The sequence below is a fragment of the Mauremys reevesii genome, linkage group 2 (genome assembly GCF_016161935.1).
Source record: "Mauremys reevesii isolate NIE-2019 linkage group 2, ASM1616193v1, whole genome shotgun sequence".
Taxonomy (NCBI): domain Eukaryota; kingdom Metazoa; phylum Chordata; order Testudines; family Geoemydidae; genus Mauremys; species Mauremys reevesii.
The window spans coordinates 199,905,842-199,928,811 of NC_052624.1; the positions used below are offsets into that span (position 1 = coordinate 199,905,842).

The following is a 22,970-nucleotide window of genomic DNA, read 5'->3' on the forward strand; positions in this document are numbered from 1 at the left end:
AAGTGTAGGATAACTGTCATTATAATCAATGAAATAACTACAATGGTTGCTACATACTTAATATTTTAAGTGCACCATCAGTGAAAGATAGCACTGGAAAGATGTGCTCCTATCTTGCTGATGCACACTTCATCGGGGGGGGGGGGCAGGGAGTGGGGGAGAATCACACCACCATGCCCCTCAAGCCATCATTCAAATAGTGCTAAATTATGAAACTGCTTACAACAACATGGTTGTTTTTGACACTGATAACTGGATGAAGTAAACTTTTAATTCTGTACTGTCTGGACTATTTCCCAATAGGAAGTTTAAAATTAATATTTACAGTAGTTTCTAGGAGCAAGTAGTTCTAATTGGTGTGGGTTTGAGCAGCACAGCAACTCAAAGAAATCTTCTTGCGTCTGGATAAAACAATCCTACACCCATTTTCTGTCTCCAATGAGTTGCATATGGGTACCACTTGGATTAGAATCTGAGGCCCGTATTAAGAATTTATACTGTAAAAATTTTAAAAATTGCTTTGCCCTTGCATGGACTGGATCCATCCATGCTAACAACACATGCCATAAACTCAGACCAGGCCCCTGAAGATGCCATTTGTAACATATTTTCTCAAGACTAAAGCAGTGACTTTGAAAAAGATTGAGGGTCATGGTAGATAATCAGCTGAACATAAACTCCCAGTGTGATGCTATGCCAAAAGAGCTAATGCAATAATGGAATGCATAAACAGGGGAATCTTGAGAAGGAGCAGAGAGGTTATTTTACCTCTTTTTATTTCGCACAGTGTCAAGCTCTGGTGCCCACAATGCATGAAGCAGTTGATAAACTGGACACAGTTCAGAAAAGAGCCATGAGACTGATTAAAGGAATAGTAAACATGCCTTACAGCAGGGGTCTCAAACACACGGCCCGCGGGGCTCTTCTGTGCGGCCCACCAAGCTCCCCTCGCCCTTCTGCCTACCTCCAAGCCAGGGGTGGGCAAACTACAGCCCATGGGCTGCCCCCATGGTGCAGCGGGCCCAGCACCACTCCCTTAAGCGGCTGGCAAAACGTCCCTTCGGGCTGGAGGGGAGGGAGGAGGCGGCAGAGGGCTCCTGCGCTGCCTCGCTTCAAGGTACCGCCCCCCGCAGCTCCCATTGGCCAGAAACAGGGAATCGTGGCCAATGGGAGCTTCGTGAGAGGTACCTGGGGAGCAGCAGCGGAGCCCTGTGCCCACCCCCACTCCCCCAGGGGCCGTGGTTCTGGCGGCTTCCAGGAGTGGAGCGGCGCGGTGCGGTATCGGGCCAGGAGCCTGCCCTGGCCCCAATGCGCGCCGCTGCCACCCCAGAGCAGCTCTAGGTAAGCAGCACCGAGCCGCTCACACCCTGTACCCCTCCTGCACCCCAACTCCCCGCCCTGAGCCCCCTGCCGCACCCCGCACCCCTCCTGCGCCCAACTTCCTGCCCTGAGCCCCTGCTGCACCCCCACTCCTCCTGCACTCCCTGCCCTGAGCCGCCTGCTGCACCCTGCACCCCGACCCCCTGCCATACCCCTCACCTCTCTTGCACCCCACACACCACCTCTTGCACCTCAACTCCCTGCCCTGAGCCCCTGCCACACCTTGCACCCCTCCTGCAGCCCCTGGTGACAGGGAAGGGGCAGCACTGTGTGGGGACTTTGGGGAAGGGATGGAAATGAGCGGAGAAGGGGTGGAATGGGGGCAGGGCCGGGGGCAGTGAGGGTGGGGGTGTCAGTGATGCAGCCCTCGGGCCAATGCACTAGACCTCATGTGACCCTTGTGGTCATTTGAGTTTGAGACCCCTGCCTTACAGTGACAGACTCAAAGAGCTCAATCTATTTAGTTTAACAAAGAAAAGGTTAAGGGGTGACTTGATTACAGTCTCAGTATCTACATGGGGACCAAATATTTAATAATGGGCTCTTCAATCTAGCAGAGGAAGGTAGAACAATCCAATGGCTGGAAGCTGAAGGTAGACAAATTCAGACTAGAAATAAGGCTACATTTTTAATGGTCAGTAATTAACCATTGGAACAATTTGCCAAGGGTCCTGGTGGATTCTCCACCACTGACCATTTTTAAATCAAGATTAGATGTTTTTCTAAAAGATGTGCTCTAGGAATTACTTGGGGGAAGTTCTCTGTCTTATGTTAGACACAGGGTCAAACTAGCTAGTCGTAATAGTCCTTTCTGGCCTTGGAATCTATGATCTTGAATGACAATGGGCAACAGGAGTCTGACCATGCTTGCATGGCTCTAGAACAAGATGTAGAGGTAGTGGATGTATGAAGGGCTGCTGACATAACCTCATTTTTTATTATATTATTCTTTATTACTGCCATTTCTTTAACCAGATATTAGGGTTCTATCAACTTTAGGGAGTATAAATCAGAACAGATTTAACTTGTAGTGAACTCTTCTTCTCGCCCACTTCCTCCTATGCTTTTTTCAGAGGGTTATCTGGAGGAGCCTACAAGGTCCACATAATACTCTTGAGAATAGTTCCAAAATTACTCAAAAAATGATTCTGAGGTTCCTTCTTTGTAGGTTCTAGTCCCAAGTCTGAAAGAAAATTGCCCTTGCTCCCAGAAGACAAATACGGGGATCCTCTGCATTTCCTTGGCCTTTTCTTGTCTCTTTCAAAGCCATTAACCTAAGAAGATCTGTATTATGACGAACTGGGAGAAAGTATCCCTTCACCTCTGAGGTTCTAATAAACAAATTGGAGAAAGATGGAACATCATTGTACAAGTGCTCGTCACCCAAACATTTAAGTCATTGGGCACAGGGGTCTGATATAGATACTCTTTCCCCACAAGGCAGGTAAATCTTAAAACTGATCTTTTTTCCCCCCAGTTTCTGCCCTTGCACCAGGCAAAAACTAATGCAGGGGTCGGCAACCGGTGGCTCGTGGCTCGCCAGGGTAAGCACCCTGGCGGGCCGGCCCAGTTTGTTTATCTGCCGCGTCGGCAAGTTTGGCCGATCGCGGCTCCCACTGGCCGCGGTTCGCGGTCCCAGGCCAATGCCGGAGGCAGGAAGCGGCACGAGCCGAGGGATGTTCTGGCCGCGGCTTCCTGCCTCCCGCATTGGCCTGGGACCGCGAACCGCGGCCAGTGGGAGCCGCGATCGGCCAAACTTGCCGACGCGGCAGATAAACACACCGGGCCGGCCTGCCAGGGTGCTTACCCTGGCGAGCCGCGAGCCACCGGTTGCCGACCCCTGAACTAATGTAACAGAGTTACCAGGGATGTTTCCTATGGAACCAAAAACACAGAACAGCGAGGGCTCCTGGATTTAGTGCAGATGCATCCCACTAATGGGGCTCTGTATAAAGAATACACAGAGAAACAATCACTTCCCATAAATGATTATGGCATCATTCTATCATTTTGTAAACATTTTTTTCAAATAGTAAAATAAGACTTCAAATCAACGTAAAGTCAGTATTTTTGATCCGCAGAGGATTGATACTGTATATCATGTTTTAAATACAGAATTATTAAATTATGCATGATTAGATGTAGTGCTTTAAGCAAACAGAGTAATATGTCATATTATTCTATAACATTAAGCAATATTGCCCCATTTATATCCATTCCAAACACTGCTGCAAAGACTATTTTCCTGACTCGTTGCTTGACCATGTCATCTCTCTCTTTGGGTCCCTCCACTGGCTCCCCATTCTCGATCACATCAGACAAACTAGTTGTGTTCTGTGCTCTTTCCTGGAAACTCCACACATCATATCCCCCCCAAAGACCCCACCTTACACACTATTATATTTATAGGGTCAGATCAATATTAAGAATATGTCTCGAATGAGCATCTCCAAAAAAAAAATCTCTCTTTTCAGGAAAAGGAGCAAATGTTTATGGAGAAATGAGGCTTGAAGTGCTGTTCTTCACTGCCAGTTTGCTGCTCCCAGAGCAAGGAAGGGTGAAAAGATGGATGAAGGAAAGGAATGTACATTTGTGGCAAAACTGATAGTTGGAGATAGCCAGCAGGGCAACTGTCTAGGGCGCCACACCACAGGGGGCCTCGTGAAGCTAAGTTAGTTACTCTGCCTTTGGCTTTTAGCCCTCGGCAGGGCTCAGGCTTCGGCTTTCTGCCTTGGGCCCCAGCAAGTCTAACGCTAGTCCTGCTCTCTGGTTTATTTTGGTGGACCCCCAGAAACCTGCTCATGGCCCCCCAGTGGGCCCCGGACCCCTGGTTGAGAACCACTGCAATAAAAGGTATTACCTCATCCACCTTGTCTCTCTAATACCCTGGAACCAATATAGCTACAACAACACTGCATACAACAATGGAAGATCCTTTAATGCTGACATTTTAGTGCGGGATCACAGTCTTTCAAATCATCCACTGGAACTGGCAGGCTGATGGTGTGAGCAACCAGACACTCAACAATTTTACTCAGATGAAGGCTGTTGTCAGGTTCAATAAATGGCCAGGTAGGATAAACTGGTACAAAGGGAAACTGGAAGAAGAAAAATTTAATTGCATTACCATCTGCAGATTCCCGCTTTTTTGGGGGGGGCTACTGGCACATGCAGGCTGACAATGTGGACTAGGCTGCTCTGCGGCATAGATTGAAAAAAAGCAACCAGCGGGTGTGGCAACGAGGCAGATTGGGTTAGAGGACATTAACCTCAGGAAAGTTAAACAGAACACTGAAGGTCTATAGGCACTGGCAGGCTAGCTACAAGTTAAGACTGCTGTGTTGCATCCTACAAAAAAGAAAAACCAGAGAAAGCAATGGTAAAATGGAGGACTGGATTAGGCCACACTTGAGGGAACCAGGGAATAGAGGACAAACTGGTACCAGAAGGCTGGCAGAATGGGTGAATTATCTCTGCCTCGCTGAAGAAAAGCCAGTGGGATGAGTGGAAAAGACTGGGAAAACAGCAGGCTAGGCTGTGCTGCACAAACCCACCATATATGTGGGGTATAAGAGAACAGGGTCAGTGCACAGGCTGCCCTGATATAATAGTAAGTGGTACCAAATACAAGAAATCAGCCATTTGAGTGAGTTTGTTTTATAAAACTGTTTTGGTTTCGCAGTCTGCGGGATTCAAAGCTGCCTTCCCTCAGCAAGAGGGGACTAACAGAACCATTTATGGGGCAGGGCAGGAGTTCAGGATACCAACAACCACCATGACTCACTACGGCAATTCCTGGAACAACTGGGGCAAAAAAAACCTGGTTATCATGGCAGTCTGAAAGTACTGGGACATCCTGTGCCATGACTATTTCCTGCCCTTCTGATTTACCAGCCTCTTGGAGACCTGGACACCATGCAGTCAGAAAAAAAACCAGCCATGGATCTCTGGCTTGTTGCTTCTCAAGTGCCATGTCCTGCTGCTGAATTTCCACTCAAGCAGCTTAAGGCTTGCCTACAATGTTGCTCCTGTTAGAGTCAGCCCATGTTGCCATGCTTCAATTTAGCCTGGTGCACCACAAAGCCAGGGACAGCTAGCTTAGAGATTCTGCACAGCTATCTCCTCCTGTTGTAAGGCTGCTCCAAAGAGTTCAAGGCTTGCCTGCTACATTGCTCTAGAGTGGGGGAGGCACTGCATTATTGAGCAGCTGGAGCCATGTGCAGGAGCCCCTTTGAGTTTATTTGAGCCTGTTACACTGCCATGTTTTCTACTCAAACACCAGTTTTTCCTAATCTCCAAAATCCCTGTCCCAACCAGAGAGTACCAAGATGAGGAAGAAAAATTGTATAGTATTTCAGTAATTTTCCATGGAGACAGATTATGTTTCATTGACAGTTAAACTGAGTTTGACAATAGTAAGGAAGCAAGTTGTAGAATGTAACTGACATTTTTTTGAGACATTTAGTTACAACTTTTGCAAAAGAAGTGTGTGTATATAAGTATATAAACTTAGACACTATCACAAAAGATTGCCACCCATGACTAAAGGAAAACCTGCCACCCTCAGTTTATTTATGTATTTATGTATATATTACACAACCTAAGATTATCTCTAACTACAAAGGAAGCTATTAGTTTCATTTTTGTCCATTCATACTTCCGAAGTTCCATGAGAGTTTCTTATAAATTTAGTTTAAGTTCTAAACTTACAATTATCAGTAATCTCAGATGTAGAAATGTGTGAGATATCCAAACAGATGCTCTAAAAGACACCTGTTTCATGCAGGGACCATAAAGTTAACTGCTTAAACGATTAAAAAACAGAAAACTAAAGAACTCAGTCCAAAAGTTGAAACGAAAGCAAGTTAGTTATGTAGTGTTCTGTCACTGTATTCATGGACACACAAGTCGCTGCCCAGTAAATATCATCTGAAGAGGCGCTCTCTCTCTCTGGCCACCAAGCAGATATCTCCACTGGGGAGCAGGCAACTACCTTCAGGAGGATCTTAATTAGAAACTTGATAAAATTCAAAAATAGTTGACTTAATTCATCTAGAGGGAGAGGACTTTGAGGTCTTTCACCCCTTTCTATGCGTGCCCATGAACTCCAATAGAGCATCTGACTTCCTCCATGGTTTCTTTTAGTACAACACTACTACCCTGACCACATCGAAAGCCATGGAATGTAACATATTTGTCTACTTTCAAGGACACTCAAGAGCCTAGCATGAATGCTTTTTTGTAGTAGTATAAACTGAAACACAGTCATACGCTTTTCCAGGGTGAAAGAGGATTCTGTGTTAAGCAGGCGGCCATATTTCTCTTGGGAATGAAGTTGGGGCTGACTGGGAAAAAAAATGAAGGCAAGACTGCTAAACACGAAGATCCCAAGTTCACTAACCCCTAAAGCCACTGCGATAACTTGGATTTCTTAGCCCAAAAGGCAAACTTTAAAGACACTTCTAGTGATTCAAAATACGATTTATTAAGAGTTTCTACTGTTAGACTGGGATTCCATTGTTCCAATGGGTGTCAGATTGGGGGCCTGTGGAAAGGTACAGCTTTCAGAAACCAAAAAGTGTAGATAAGGCCCTACTTGAATTGCAGGATGATTGTCAAAAAATTATGTCTGAGTTGCGGACAAGCCATGAAAAATTGGAGAGAAGTAATAATTGACTTATTATTTGCAGTAATAAAGTCCATTATTACTTTTCCATGGTTTTCTCCTGTTGGCCGCCCAGGGCTGAGAGGAGAGGCCCGGGGCTGAGAGCAGGGACTACTGCTCTCAGCCACAGGGCAGCCAGGGCTCCCACTGGTCACCTCTATGCATGGCGGGGCTCCCGCTGTCAAAACTGAAGTGAAAGCCTAATACTGTGGAATCCACAATTTCTGCAATATCACAAGTTAAGTAGGGCCTTACATACAGGTGAAATAGCTTGATTGCACAGGACATAATGAAATACCTACTATTTGCTGCTTAGACTTGCTCTGTCAAGAAACCGGAACCTTCTGCAAACAATTTAGAGAGACATCCAAAATGTCCTTCATGGACAATCTCCAGGCATCTGTCTTCCTCCCGAAAGACCATGGATGGCCAAAATGGTAGAAAATTTTCTGAATCTAACAAGGAAATCAAGCAACTTGAAAAGTATTTCACAGTCTACTCTAGGAGGCATCATGGTTCAGTTTCCACAAGGCAAGCTTCACACACTGTAGGTTTGGGTAGGTCAAAGGTTGCGGTAGATGAGATCTCAAGTGATTAGTACTAACCTATGGAGGACACACTATCTGGGAAGGCAGGGGCATGTGGGTCAGAAGAGGAAATCAGTATTACCAAAACCCAAGCCAAGCTGACCTCTCTGACCATGTGGATGCAAATTAGGGAAGTGGTAGTGCATCCACTGTAGCCTCTGAGTGAAAATATTTGCAGAATTTGGTTATCTTCCCTATGAACTGGATTGCAACATGAGTCTCCACTTGTGGAAGAAACCGATTCTATATAATCTGACTGAAGACTTGCTGGTTAGCTCTGATTCTCCCACCTCCAGCTTATTATGGCTCAGCCATTCAGCCTATTGGTATCTCTGAGTCACAAATCCAGGTATTCCAATATCTGCAATATAATCCTTTGCTGTTTGTTCTTCTTGGACATAAACTAAGCTATGGTAGTAGTTATATCATTCTCCTCATAAATGTGTGACTCAGAGCACCTTTGAGAACAACCTGACACTTGCATGCTCACAATTCCAGAAGGTTGAGTCTAGACTAGGACTCCAGAAGAGTACACCACTTGCCAGGTGTTATATAAGATTCCATCTAGCTCCCCATCCTGACGAGCTGTCAGTTATCATGCAGATTGCTAGTGGATCTGCCAAAGATTTTCCCTTATGAGTGGGAAGAGCTCTATTTTTAACCCACAGAGAGATCCTGTCTACCTCTGACAGAGATAGAACACTGAGAAGCAACATCAGTGCAGTTACCAGGTATGCCTGTCGGGGGTACTGACGGGCCATAATGTGGAAAAAAAAAATCTAAAAAGAAAACTTTTTGCCTGCTTCTTAGCCAAAAAAAAGCTTAGCAGTTTGAAACCTGACAGAGCAGTAAATTCCTATTCAAGGAATCCTTGTTTATAACCTCATATTGGTCCAAAAACCTGACACTCAGTTGATGGTGTCAGTGGCATGATGAATCCTATAAGTACAACATTAGCCACTTAATACGTACTCAAAACAACTCTGTATAGTTGATGGTAATTTGAAACATCATGGGGGAGAACTCCTTTATCCCAGCTGTGAAATATTTCTATTACCATAACTATGCATGCTTACACTTCAACAAAACTTTAATGAAGTGCTTCGGTACTCACAATCAACAGTTATGCTTTATTGTGTAAATACAATATTATGATATGTTAAAACTGAAATTGAAAATTCAAGTTTGTAATTTGGCAGGGTGATTATAAGCCAAACAAACCAATACCTGGTAAGAAAATAAGTAACTTTTTGCCAGAACTACTTAAGTCTTAATTTAAGTTGTGCTTTTAAATTCTAAAGCTAAGACAGTAAGCCTGATTTATATTCAATTGCTGCACCTTCCTGGCTTTATTGAAAGATATTCCTCAAACATCCATTTAGCAGAGTGACAAGTTTTCTTTGAGGCTCATTTTCAGTTATTTATATTAAAGGTCCATATCTCTTTTTGTTAATTTCAAACTCATGTCCTACTTTCACTTAATGGTAATATTATCCCTACTGCATAGTAGGACTCCACATCTATTGTAAACTTTTACAATTTTGAACAATTCTTATTCCTCTCGGGGTACAGTGGGTGACAGAAAATAAGTCTTTCAAAATTTTACACTGATAAAACATTCTCCCCTTTCAAGAGCTCTCTCATTGCTATGACAACAGAAGAGTGGGCAAGAAATATTTTAGGACTGCTAAATGTGAATGTTTAATAAAACAAGTGATTTCCAAGGCCATGTCAGCTACTGCTAAGTATATGTGATCAACCATTATATTTCAGTAGTGTACTGGTTACGGCATGATCCTTTACCACAAGAACTGCAACATGTTGCCTAATCCAATTAACTGATGAACTAAGCAGAGATATTAACAGGAACTAGAAACCACACACAGGGTATGGCTACACTTACGGTTTGCAGCGCTGGTAGTTTGCAGCGCTGGTCATCCAGCTGTGTAGGAGCAGCGCTGGTGTGTGGCCACACTCACAGCTACCAGCGCTGGTGTGTGGCCACATTTGCAGCATTAGCAGCGCTGCTGGGAGTAATGCATTATGGGCAGCTATCCCAGCATTCAAGTGGCCGCAACGTGCTTTTCAAAAGAGGGGGGTGGAGTGGGGTCTAGTGTGACAGGGAGCGGGGGGAGAGAGAGAGTGGATTTTTGGAGCCAACACTGTGTGTTTAGCTTCCTGCCTTGAAAAATCAGAACATTTTTCCAACCCCTTAGTCTTAACTCTTAATTGCAAACAGCCTGCAGCCAACACGACTCCCCGCTGTTTCATTCACTCCCTGCCTGCCTCTCATTTGGTTGTTTACAGCCAGGTACAGATGATCACAGCAAACAGGAGCTCTGTTTGTTTTTTAGATAAGCAGCAATGGCGGAGCTGTTCACAACAAAACAAAGAGAGGCTGCATAACAAAACAAAGAGAGTAATTTATAAAAGCATTCTGGGATACATCCTTATACCCTGGAGGCCAATCACAGCGCTGGTGTGTGGCCACACTTGATGACCAGCGCTGCAGCACCAGTGCTGGAATCCTTATTCCCCATGCTGAGTGAGGTGTATGGCCAGCGCTGCAGCCAGGGAGTTGCAGCGCTGGAAGTGCCCTGCAGGTGTGGCCACTTACTAATTGCAGCGCTGGTGGAGGCTTTCCAGCGCTGCAAATCGCCAGTGTAGCCATACCCATAGAATGCCAGACTGGTATAACAAAGCTGAATGAACCACTGAGAATGAAAGATAGGACCGCAAGGTTTTCACCTGATATGCTCCCAATCGTTGGTGGGGCTGAAGCACAGCGATGGTTTCAAGTTTATTCAATGTGTCCGATAAGTAGCACCATAAAGCACAGGTGCCTTCTCATAAATGGAACTTCCAGGCTAGTTCTCATACATATTTCTAGCCTCTGCTGCAACAGGAAAGCTATTCTTAAAATGATATAGAAGGAATCAGAAAAAATCATTTTAATCATCTCAGACTACCAACTATTATGGCCCTGATGCCAAACTACTCAGTCTCTCCACAAAAAGCCTAATCAAAATCAGCTACTATACCTCAAGACACTTATTCTAGGGACTAGCGTGCTACAAAAACTTGCTATCGAGAAGACCAGCCTCAAAGCAAGGATCATTCAAAGTACTGAACTTAATGCACAAACTCAAAAAGCACTCTCCTGGTCTGCTGTGAACAGAGACATGTCTATGCATTTATGTTATTGGGGACTTTGGAAGGGAGATATTTTTTGCTCTTTTCATCCTGTAATAGCAAGCAGCCCATACAAGTTTTTTTTTTTAAAAATCAAATGAGATTCATTTTTTGTTACTGCTCTCCAACCTCCGCCTGACACAATGCACAAAGTCTAACCTCAACAGGCTTCAGTGTCATATTTTTTACATTTTCTAAATGCAGGTCTAGATAATACCTAGCTCTTACACAGTATGTTCAATCAGTAGATATCAAAGATATCAAAAGAGGTCAGTATAATTGTCCCCAATTTACATCTGGGAGAAACAGGGAGGTGAAGTGACATGCCCATGGTCACCAAACAGGAGAGTGGCAGAGCAGGGAATAAAACTCACGTCGCCTGATTCCCAGCTGAGTGCTCTATCCAATAGGCCATTTAAGTACAAGCTCTCTAAATGTACAAATATCTCTTTGCAGGTTCATGGGCAAAAATCAAACACATTGTGAGTTTTCACTCAGAGGTGCAAAGAGTCATTCGAAGTGTAAAGAAACAGACTGATACTCATATCTTCAACTGTTAGTTTTAAGGGCACTGATGGGACCCGCCTTTAAGTTACTCAGGGAAGTGCTAGATCAGTGGTCCCCAACTTGGTGCCCGCGGGCACCATGGCGCCCTCCGGGGCATTTGTGTGTGCCCTAGTGCCCAGCAGGGGAGAAAAACCGTGCCTGCCGGGGAGAGAGAACTCAGGATGCGGGCGTGGTGTTCTCTGTTCCCGGCAGGTGCGGGGCCTGCCTAGTGCCCCACAGGGGAGAGAAGCTGCGTCCCCGTGTCTGCCAGGGATAGAGAGCTCCGGGGCAGCAGGCTGAGGGTGCCAGTGTTCTCGGTCCCCGGCAGGCATGGGACCCGCCTAGTGCCCAGCAGGGGAGAGAATCCAGGCCCTGGGGACAGAGTACTCCGGGGCTGCAGGCGCCAGTGTTCTCTGTCCTCGCGGCTTCTCTCTTCTCTTTGGATTCATATATTATGTAATATTGAATTTTTTTTGTATTATTTAATGTACAAATACAAAATAAGCCTTGAAAAATTGTTGGCGCCCGCCACACTCTTCTGAAAACATGAATGTGCTACTGGTCACAAAAAGGTTGGGGACCCCTGTGCTAGATCATCTGCTTTAAAAAAAAAAATAGTATTCTATTTCTCCATCTGATATATAGAACTATGAAACAATTGTCTCAGTATCCTCAAATCACGTTCCATCAAGTAAAACTAATACAGCATACTCCCAATTATCCAAATAGCAGGAGGGACTCAGGATTTTATTCAGATAATCAGAAGTTCGTATAATCAATAAGGTAGGAGCAGCAGCACAGGAAGCCCTCTACAGTTTCACTGTCACGGGTCTGCTCACTCACTCCTGTGACAGTGAGGCTGAAGAAGACTGCACTGCCATTCCTGCCTCTCCATTATTGCAGGCACAAGCTGCAGGAGGGAGACTGAGGGTCCTGGCAGAGCAGAGCAGAGCCCCTCAGCCCAGACTCTGCTCTGCCTCACCAGGACCACAGCCTTCCCTGCACCTCCAATTAGCCCCAGAGGGCTACCTGCGCTGATGCAGGAACCATTCACAGTAAGATAGCCTTCCCTGCAGCAGACATGCCAAACCCACAGAAAAAAAAACACTGAAATTGGGCTTGGTTTTGGCTTAATTGGCTTCTGAGTTGCTTGTTGGCTAGTTTTTAGCTTGTTGTTTCTTTTTTTTTTTTTTTTTGGGATCGGCTCCTGACAAGCAGAGGCAAAGGGGAGGAAAGAGAGTCAGGGGTGCATAGCGGGCTCACCACAGTCCCAGACTGCACACCAAGGGGATCTAGTCACAAACTATTGGGGTTCTTAGCGATTGGCTTGTTTTGGTCTTATTTTGAAATGGGATTAGCTTGATTTTTGGGTTACTGTGAAAGTCGGGGTGCTTATTTACCGCATGAAAGTTGTCAACTGTGCCCTGCAGCTAGGGGTCTCTGCTCTAGTATGCAAATCCCTTCCCAGCATGAGGGACTAGGAAGGGATTCGAATAATGCAGAGGTTCAAACAACAAAATTTTGGAAAAATCAAGACTATACTGCACAATAGTACCACAGTTTATTTCAAAATTGGGTATTTTATATATTACACACATCTCCTCACTCAAAAACCCTAACCAAAATTATGACAAGGAAGTGAAATGGCATATGCTAGATATCATGAAAACCGCAAAGATAAAAGAACCTCCTTTTCAATCAAAATTATCACCCTTATTTTAGCATGAACAACATCAAAAGCATTAATATAATTATCTAATCCTTTTCTAAATTTAGCTCCGGTATTTGACTGTAACCTCTTGAAGCAATTAATTCAACTCCATGGGCTATATGCATGGAACAGTATTTCTGATTTGTTCTAAGTTTACATGACTGATTTCACTGAGAGCTCCCCACCCACACTTTGTATTACAAGACAATGTAGAAATACAATCTAGAATTTTAAATATTGCAGGCAAGCTTTTCTAACTTCTTTCAAAGCTAAAACCTAGTATTTTATGATCTCTAGCCATATTTAACTATCACCATACTTCAAGCCACCTTCTCCAGACATTTTTGGGCTCTTAAGTGTCAAATTAGATGTTACTCCAAGCAAGACTATACTCAGTTATGCCAACATATATTTTCTGTGTTATTCTTTATCTTTTTTAAAATTCACTCAAGTATCTAATATGCTTTTTTTTTTTTGCTGCCACAGCTGCAAATACGGAAGACTTTTCCAAACCTCACTGCCAACTGTATTCAACTTGAATACCATATACTGGTAGTTTCATTTCTAAATTAAATGATTTAAAGCTTAATAAAGTCAAGAGGGAAGGACTCCCTCCCAGAAAGCCCACATCCCATTCTTCAAAACATAGCCAAAATGAATTTTACAAAACAAAATTTTATCCAAACTTTCACTTTTGGGCTAAAAAGCACAAAAAAGCTTCGCTGAAAGCTCTTCTCCCCTCAGAAATCAATCCCCAAGTACATTATAATCAAGTATGTTATAATCAAGATTGTTATAAATACCCCCCACCCCAAGAATAAATTGCATCTTTGTTATATCAGAAATTAAGTTTTATAACTTAAAGGAAAAAACAAAAAAGTGGAATTTCTTTACTACAATATACCATATTTGTGTTTCTACCTTCCTATTTTCAGTAAGAACTGTGCAGAATGCTACAACTTGTATTACTGGGCAAACTTTCTGTTGATTTTGTCTATGAAATTAATATGTCTGTGTTTGGTTTACTTTAAGATCACAGTTGTCTCATTTGAAAACTTCCAGTATGGGTGGAGAAAGTTAATACCAACCTATCATTAGTCCCTTAACGTGGTTCGTATATTTCATAATTTTCCTTAATAGTTTAAAATGAACTAAGCCAATGGTTCTCAAACTTTTGTACTGGTGACCCCTTTCACATAGTAAACCTCTGAGTGTGATCCCCCTTATCAATTACAAACACATTTTTATATATTTAACACCATTATAAATGCTGGGGACAAAGCGGGGTTTGAGGTGGAGGTTGACAGCTCGTGCCCCCTCATGTAATGACCTTGTGACCCGAGGGGTCCCGACCCCCAGTTTGAGAACCCCTAAACTAAGGTCTCCTCAGTCTTTTCTTCCAACTTGATTTTACAACTGGCAAGATGAGTATATTGCAATCCTTTAAATGGCTAGTGCTTGAGAAGTTTACAAGATAGCTATCAATCAAATGACTAAACTGGCCAGAAGTTTATAAGGATATGAACCACCTCATTCAGCAATGAACCATTAAGAGGACAGCGCTGCACTGAAACATCCACCCCCTTAGCTAAGGAACTAGGATTCCCACCACAGTGCTATCTTTGAACTATGCTTCAAGGTTCTGTTTTCCATAGTGGCCTTAAACAATAAAAAGGGTCTGTCAGTTTCATTCTCAAACTATGATTAGCAGCACTTGAGAGACTCGATCTAGGATCATGTATAGATGGTGTTTCTCCAGCACTTGGAGGTGGGATAAAGCAAGCAACACGACTCCTGTTAATTCCAATGAAAGAAGAAGGTAGCCCTTTGACAACAAATAGATAAATATTTATCTGACTAAATAGCAAGACATGCCACTATTACAAACATAACTTGTCACACTATTTTCGGCTTTAATAAACGTAACAGCAGTCAGTATCAAATGCACCTACAATATTCCTAACTTGACAAACCAGTACAACCCATCAATTACTCAATTCTGAGTTCTGTCCTAATTGTGTGATTATGAGATGACAATGGTCACAACACTTCCCTGTAAATACTGATTGGTCAAAGTTTTTTAAATGTTGAATTTTATTTTTTCTTAACACATCCATACAAATCATTGTTAATTTATCATACATTTCATTGCTACTATAAAAAAATATAGAATTTTATTCAAGCTAATGTTAAAATTATATAATGCAGAGGTTAAGGAAAGAGTGTCTGTTCATCTTACTAAAGATTATTTTGGGACAATAATCACTTGGTGAAACTCTATAGCTGGTGTTGTGAATGAGGTATCACACTTTTGGCCTTAAAAAGTCATTGACTATTCACTGAACCTTATTCAACTTCACATAGAAGGATACATCTATCTCAGTACACACTACTAACACTTAGCATACGGACACATTAGGTATAAAAGAATTCATTTTATAAATAATAAAATCACAATTGTGTCCATAACCATTTTCATCAAATTTTCCCTGTGCAATCTAATATTTTGATTTTTTAAAATGTAACTAGTATGACTTTATGTTCTGTTATTTTTATTCAGGAACATTTACTTCACAGTGAAGTCTGAGACTGAACAATTCAATACTAATCTGCCACAATCCTGTTGGCACTTTGGGCAGAGCGAAAAGATAACCCAATCTAGGCACACTCAAAAAAGCAGTCATATTACATTTAAGGAGTTCAAATCCTGCCTACACAAAAAGCCATAGCCTGGGCCAATTTTGGCAACAGATCTTGAAGGCAGGGGATGGATTTAACAGTGAGCTATTTTTACTCTTAAATTCAACCTTCTCGATTTGCAGTAATGCATATCCTGTAGCTTTCAACATTACCAATAGCAAGGCAGTGATTACAAAGCATACTACTGAACTCCAACACTTATCTGATATGGTTCTAATAATCACGAGAAATCCCAGGAGGACAGCTATACTTAACATAAACTAGAAAGTGTTTCCTTGCAATATTTTATGTAACCTGAACGTGTTAATCTTCATGAATACTGGTTATAACAGGAGGCAATTTTACACTCTTCTAATGAGTTTAGATTACAAATCAGATTGATAATGAGAAATGAAATTTGATCTGCTATACTGATTATTATTAGTAACTGGGTGATTTCAGTCTATTTATTTATGTTTTTATTCTAGCCCGAAACATGACAAAAATCAGAAACAAAATGGAAAAACACCACCACTGTACTCTTGCTCATATTTGTAATGATACTTTGTTTACACTTTCAAGTAAGTGACCTTTTCAATAGAAACAACTGGATTTCACATTCCTGTAACAAGATCTTCAATGAAGAACATGAATCAAGAATAAGCCCTACTCAAAAGAAAGCATTTTTTTAAATCTTAAAATATTCCTATGCGATGCCAATACGTTTTTTGAAATATACACCCTAAATAAGATACTGGTTGATAATCCTTTAAAGGACCACTATCAAGTCAATTACTCCCAAAATTCAGTCTCAGTAAATAGAAATGTTCAGACCTTTTTTTTAAATTCCAGTGAAGAGACTCCTCTGCAGTGTTTGCAACTAATACTGCAGTATTATGCTAGTGTAAGAGAGCCAGAAAATGAAGGTGACTAATCTATTTTCATTGTCCAAATTGAGGAAAAAGTAAAAAACCTTCATCATTATAAAATCTGAATTTTAGGTTTTTTCCATTTTTAATAATTTGAGATGTTAGTAACTAAAGGATTTTTTTTAAATTTAAAAGGAGTGAGAAAATATTTGGTGATATAAATATTTACAAACTACTCAAAATTAAATGCAAAGAGTCCTGTGGCACCTTATAGACTAACAGATGTATTGGAGCATAAGCTTTCATACCCACGAAAGCTTATGCTCCAATACATCTGTTAGTCTACAAGGTGCCACAGGACTCTTTGTTGCTTTTTACAGATCCAGACTAACACGGCTACCCCTCTGATGCTCAAAATTAAATGTGTCTAATATTCCATAGTTACTCGAAAGACTTAGAACAAGTAGTAACATTTCACCAGCATGGCCAGAAGCACGGCTATTAAATACTAGCAAAATGAGTGACTTGTTAATGCAGTGTTGTAGCCAAGTTACTCCCAGGATATTAAGAGAGACAAGGCGGGTGAGGTAACATCTTTTATTGGACTAACTTCTATTGTGAGACGGACAAACTTTCCAGTTTACACTGGGCTCTTCCTTCAGGTCTGGGAAATGTACTTGTTAATGATGAACTCTGACACAACATTTTGAAGAAATGTAGGTAGTGTATGCAAAACACATACCTTGTTTATTATTGACAATTATATTTTTAAAGGCTGGAGCAGCTCTTAGATAAGAAAAAAAGGACTGACGTAAAAAGTAACTCCAATTAAACTCTCACAATCATAAATACCTTTTAAAGGTTAAAAAAGAGCCTTTATCAGTTTAATGAAGACCATGCTGAGATCCCATGACAATTCAGAGCTTTAACTGAAAAGCTTCAAGTGTCAATAAACTACATGACTTTTAAACAGGACAGAAATCTGTTTACGGTCAAGAGATTAATGGTAGATTAAAACTGTGGAGAACATCAGAATACCCAACTATTACTAAATATATCAGTACCTGCATGGTTGATGTGAAAGAGCCTTATACTATACAGTGAAGTTGTTCCACTTTCCAAACGAATGGATTTTAAGCAAATAATATATTTTTAAATCTTTCAATCAAATACCAAGGCACTATAGCTATACCTTCTCAGATCTCAAGTTATAAACAAAATGTTTTAGGCTGAGAGATGGAAGAATACGCTGGTTTAGGAAGGTAGTATGATTCAGTGGACAAAGCATCTGAATAAGAGGTAAGTGACCTGGGTTCCATGCTCAGCATTGCCAGTGGCTCATTCAGGAAATCACTTCAACTCCGTGCCTCAGTTTCCCCATTTGTTAAAAAGGTTTTACTTATACTTACTTTCATCAAGTGTTTTGAGATCTACTTATGAGAACAATCATGTAATAAGTAAATCTGATGACTGCCACAATTTCATAGGATCAACTATTGCCCACTACATCAGAAGAGAAAACTAGTTTTGCCTCAGCAAGTAAGAGGCTATTAAGACTGAAATATCTAGGGGCTACAAATACTGGATGCTAGTCTTTCATTCATTGGGGGGAAGGAAGGGGAAATATTTCATATAATACATCAGCCACCATCAGATATTTTCTTAAACCTATATAAACCTCAAATGGTAACACCTCTTCGTTCAGACTTTATGCAGGAATTGTTGATTAAGGTTCTGAGTAATTAAATCAGTTAGCAAAGATGCTGACCATCTTTCTCATCTGTAAAGAAAGCAAAAACCAGGAACATTTTACTGGACGCTGCTCAGAGCTTCCTGACAAGACTAGTACTTGCTTATTTTTAAATGCAACTCACTGCTTATGCCGAAGTATGTTAACACATATCATACCCTCATTCAACTATCACAAATGTCAGAAAGTAAATCCCTTGGGAGCAAAAAATAGCCTGTTTTTGTTCTGGACTCTGTAAAAATCTCAATATGGATGTCTAGTGTGCACATCAAGTGTTTGATTTTAGGAATGCTATATGAATCAAACACTTTCTTTTCTGCTCCATCAAAAGAACTTTAGCAAATCAGTGGCAATCACAGTAAAACAAACACAATACAATTTTGCCATATTGGATTTGAAAGAGAACCTCTTTTAAGGTACATTACCTATTATCAGCTTGTCTAAATGGTATAGAAGGAGAATATATTACTTAAAATCTCTTCCCCGCCCCCAACTTTCTAAGTTATTTCATTGGAGAAACAGTGTTTTGCAGTACACAAACATGGTTGTTAATTGCACATTGTTCTGATGTATTTTAACATAAAAGTATACATACTGAGATGGCATGTAGAGTCAGTCAGTGAACTGACCTGCTGTATCTGAAATGCAATAGGTTTGGTCCTTCTATACAGTTATCAAAGGCCCCATTTTGCTTCATGTTCTACCTAAATATTCCCTTCCGCAAAAGTCTTCCCAACACCTGTACTTGTCTAAATAAAGTTTAAGTTTACAATTAAAACAATTCATATATCTCCCATTCTGAAGGTACATACTGAGACTATTTGTTTGCTTACTCATATCAGTCCTATAGATTTTGCAATCCAATGATGATTCAAGGACAGCATCTCTTACATCTCAACAGTTCTGTTTATACCCAGTAAATGTTGCTTACTTTTGGCTAAATGAGACATTCTAGGTTGATATGACTGCAATTATACGTACTAGCTTTGGTTTAGTATGCATGCTTGTACCCTCTTTCTACTCTTCTTGGGAGACAACAGGGTATTGAAATGTATAATACAGTGCAGCCATTCTCTATGAGCATGTACAATTCTGGGGCCTGCTAACTCTGACAGAGACTTTATAAAATCTGGAGGTATTTTAACAATGTACAACGGAAAAAAAAAAACTCTACAATTTTGGGTGTATCAAAGAATATGCAATTTTAAAAGCTCTACCAAAAATATTAAAGTGAGCGCATTCCTGTAGGTTTATTTTTAATTGACTAAATGGGTAGAGGATAATTTAAATCTCTGATATGAAAATTATAGTTTGTTATAAAACTATCTTCGCTAATAAGCAAGCTTTAAGCACTGTTGAGAAAATGTGGGCTACCTAAAGCTATTTTTCAGGAACACAGTTGTCCTCTGTAAGACACAAGATCACATCAGTTTACTCTACTTGCCCATTTAAAGGTTCCTACAAATAAGCCACCAAAATGATTCTAAAATTTCCCAAAGAACACAAGAAAAGACTGCCCTGCTTCCCAAAATACTATAAATAGAAAATGAACTTGAAGAATTAACACTGTTAAAAGTAAAAAGTTAAATACAAAGACAGATTAAAGGATTAGCTAAGAAGTACAAGAACTGCTGGTGCTATTTGAAGAATTAAGGAATTTATATTTATGCAATTAGGTTTATTTATATTTTCTCAAATTAACAGTAACAGTTTTGTTTCAGAGTAAAAGCTTTAACTAATAAATTGTTCACTTAATGCCCATTGTCAATCTGTGGGCACTGAAAATTACCACATAATTATGCCTACCACAGCACAACCTTCTTTTGGTCCTCACCTTCCAAGGGGCCTGTCTTCCTAGCAACTGAATGTGTGTCTGTTCAGAACACCCCTTGCTATTAAAGCTGGGGTTCATCAGAGAACAGCGTAATTAATCAGAGCCTATTTTAACGGAACTGTTTTAAGCCAGTCTTAGTAAGACTGCAGAGTTAGCTCCTCACAAATAAATATCTGACACACACAAGCTTTTGCAATTCTCACATTCCTTTTCTTCATTACCAAAAGTTAATGAACTGCCCGCTGAGACACTCCGAAGGATTAACCTAAAACTGCTCTGAAATACGCCAGCATCGTGTCATCTGCCCTCCCCAAAGGGTCAAACTCCAGCTGGGAAAGGAGCGTGCCGTTGCAGATCCCCAAGTGATACCAGCAGATAATGGTGCAAAATAGCACCACTCCCTCCCCGCCACAAACCCTTGTTAACAGCTGGACTTAACCCAGCCGCAAGCAGAGCGCGGCTACGGACGGGGAACAAACAGACTTGAGGACACCCTGGGAAAGGGGGAGCGTCTCTCCTCACACATGCAACCCCCCCCCCCCGGCCTCTCCTACCTGCTCCCCGGGGAAGACGCGCCACGCAGGTTGTGGGGCGGGGTAGGGGGCAATTCCCGCTCTGAGCCCCCGTCACTCCCGCCGACGCCCAGAGACCCGCCCCGAGAGCGGGCAGGGCAGGGCAGAGATGCAGCGCGTCCCCCGCCAGCTCCCGGGCGATGGAGGCCGGGCTGCCCCGTCCCCTCGGCTGGGAAGTCTGGGGAGGTTTAAGGGCCTGGCGGCAGGGCGGAGGGGCCCGGCTCCCCGCTCCAGGCACTTGGGGGGGGAGGCGGCATGTAGCGCGGGGCGGCTGCTGCGGCACCTGCCCGCCTCTCCCCGGGAGCGGCCTGGGTCGGAGCCGGGCCCGAGACACACGATTCCCTGCGGGATCTCAAGATGGCGGCGGCGCCGTGTCCCGGTCACCGGCTCTGGCTCTCCGCTCCGCAGGGAGACCGGGACGGGGCCTTGCCGCCGCCGCCACCACCGCGACCCGGGGAAGTCGATACCCACCGCAGGGGCAGCCTGGGCCCGGCTCCCCCCACCCCGCAGCTCCCGGCCCTGGGCGACTCGGCCCCCACCGCTCGTACCTTTGAATTTGAGGTCGGTGGGCGGATCGAGCACCAGGATCTGCTCGTGCTTAGCCAGAGTCCCAGCGGCCGCCATCTCGCTCGCTCGCTCGCTGGCTGCCGCGGGGGGAGGGGAGGAGGAGCCGGGCAGAGGCGCCGCTCGCTCACGCCGGGGAGGGGGAGCAGGACTCGCTGAACTCGGCTGGGGGTCCGGACCGAGCGGCCGCCGCCTCCTTCCCCCTCCGTGGGCGCGCGCGCGCGTGCTCCTCTCCCCCTTTTCCTCTAAGAATTGACTCAACCCCCGCCGCGGTCGCGCGCACTGCGATCAAACGCCAACCTCGCCGCGGGCACGAGGGGGGGCGATGGCAGTGGCAGAACCCAACCGGCACATGCGCGCTTCCTCCCCTCTCTCTCTCTTCTTCCGCTCCCCCACCCCCGTCCGTTGACAGTTCGCTAGACTTGGCCTCGCGGCCCAGCAGTCACGCGCTGCCTCTGCTGAAGCAGCAGGGGGCGCGTGAGCTGGAAGAGGCAGACTGGGAGCGGTTCGAGAGGAAGGAAAGAAGAGCGCATGCGCAACCTATCGCGGCGGAGGAAGTGGTGTTCGACGTGGCCAAAATTCCATCTGAAGACTACAGATCCCAGAGTGCAATACCCTGCAGGCGATGGGAGCATTGCATGCTAGGAATAGTAGTCTTCAAGGGCCACATCAGTGCACAAGGGGAGGGTAGTTGAAATTGGCTTCTCCTTTATGCGAATGATGCCTAGGAAGAGGGGGAGATTAGTCCTCTGCTGAAGGTAGCACTGGGTGGAGCAGGTTGAGCATCTGCCTTAGGAAAAGGTTAGTGCAAAGGAAAATAAGCTCACATTGCTATAGATGTGCAAATTGGAGCTCGGGCTTTCAGTGGTCCAGTGTAGGCTAGTCAGTTCTCATCTGCAAAAACTCAACTGTCCCACTGTTAGGGTGTAAGAATAATGTGGCCTCATTCATATCAAAGAGTGTCCAATAGCTAAAGTTAATACAGGCAACAGTTTAATTGTAGCTCGAAAGCAGGGCAATTCACCCCACTTCTCCTGACTTTAAACATAAAATAAATTCCTAGACAGAAAATGTATTTTCCCTTTCATTCTCACCATTGCCTTCCCCGCTCTCCTTTCCAAGGTTTGCATTTTATACTTGTACTTAAAAATAGTACTCTCAGTGGATAACAAGACATAGGATAACATTATTTACTAACAGTGTAGAAGAAAATAAGGCTAAATCAAAGGATTATTAAAATAACGTGAACAACCATAATCCACTCAACCCCTCCCAAGCCAGATGAGGACTGTACTGAATTTATTTACAGTAAAACATTTCAAGTTGTCTCCTGATCAATGTCTATTAAGAGTTTTCCACTTTTTCCCTATATTCTTTCAGTGTATGTTTTTCTCCCTCCGTTCTAGTTACACACAGACTGGTAGGTAAAAATATCTTCTCTGCCATGTTGTTTTATTTTTCTCTTCTTTACATGGATACTTATTCTATTACATTCCTTCTTTCCACTTTATTCTTCTTTGTATTCACTAATCTACCAAAGCTCAACACATACTGTAAGCTGTCCAGAGGAGACAACTAGCCCCTCAAAATTCCAATCAGCTCAGAATTTTTGTCATGTCAT

The 22,970-nt window shown here is 43.0% G+C and overlaps 1 protein-coding gene across 4 annotated transcripts in view; it reads right to left on the minus strand.

Annotated features, from left to right (window-relative positions):
* Nucleotides 1-21,835, minus strand: part of VAPA (VAMP associated protein A) — a 44,975-nt gene extending 23,140 nt beyond the window's left edge. The window contains exon 1 of one of the 4 annotated variants that reach the window (XM_039524723.1): nucleotides 21,334-21,835. In XM_039524723.1, coding sequence (XP_039380657.1) covers nucleotides 21,334-21,409 — 76 coding nt within the window. In that variant the 5' untranslated portion in view covers nucleotides 21,410-21,835. Of the gene's footprint in view, nucleotides 1-20,185; nucleotides 20,557-21,333 lie in introns of those variants that run through there. The other 3 variants (XM_039524726.1, XM_039524722.1, XM_039524724.1) reach the window with 3 other exon arrangements.
* Between the last annotated feature and the right edge of the window lie 1,135 nt (nucleotides 21,836-22,970).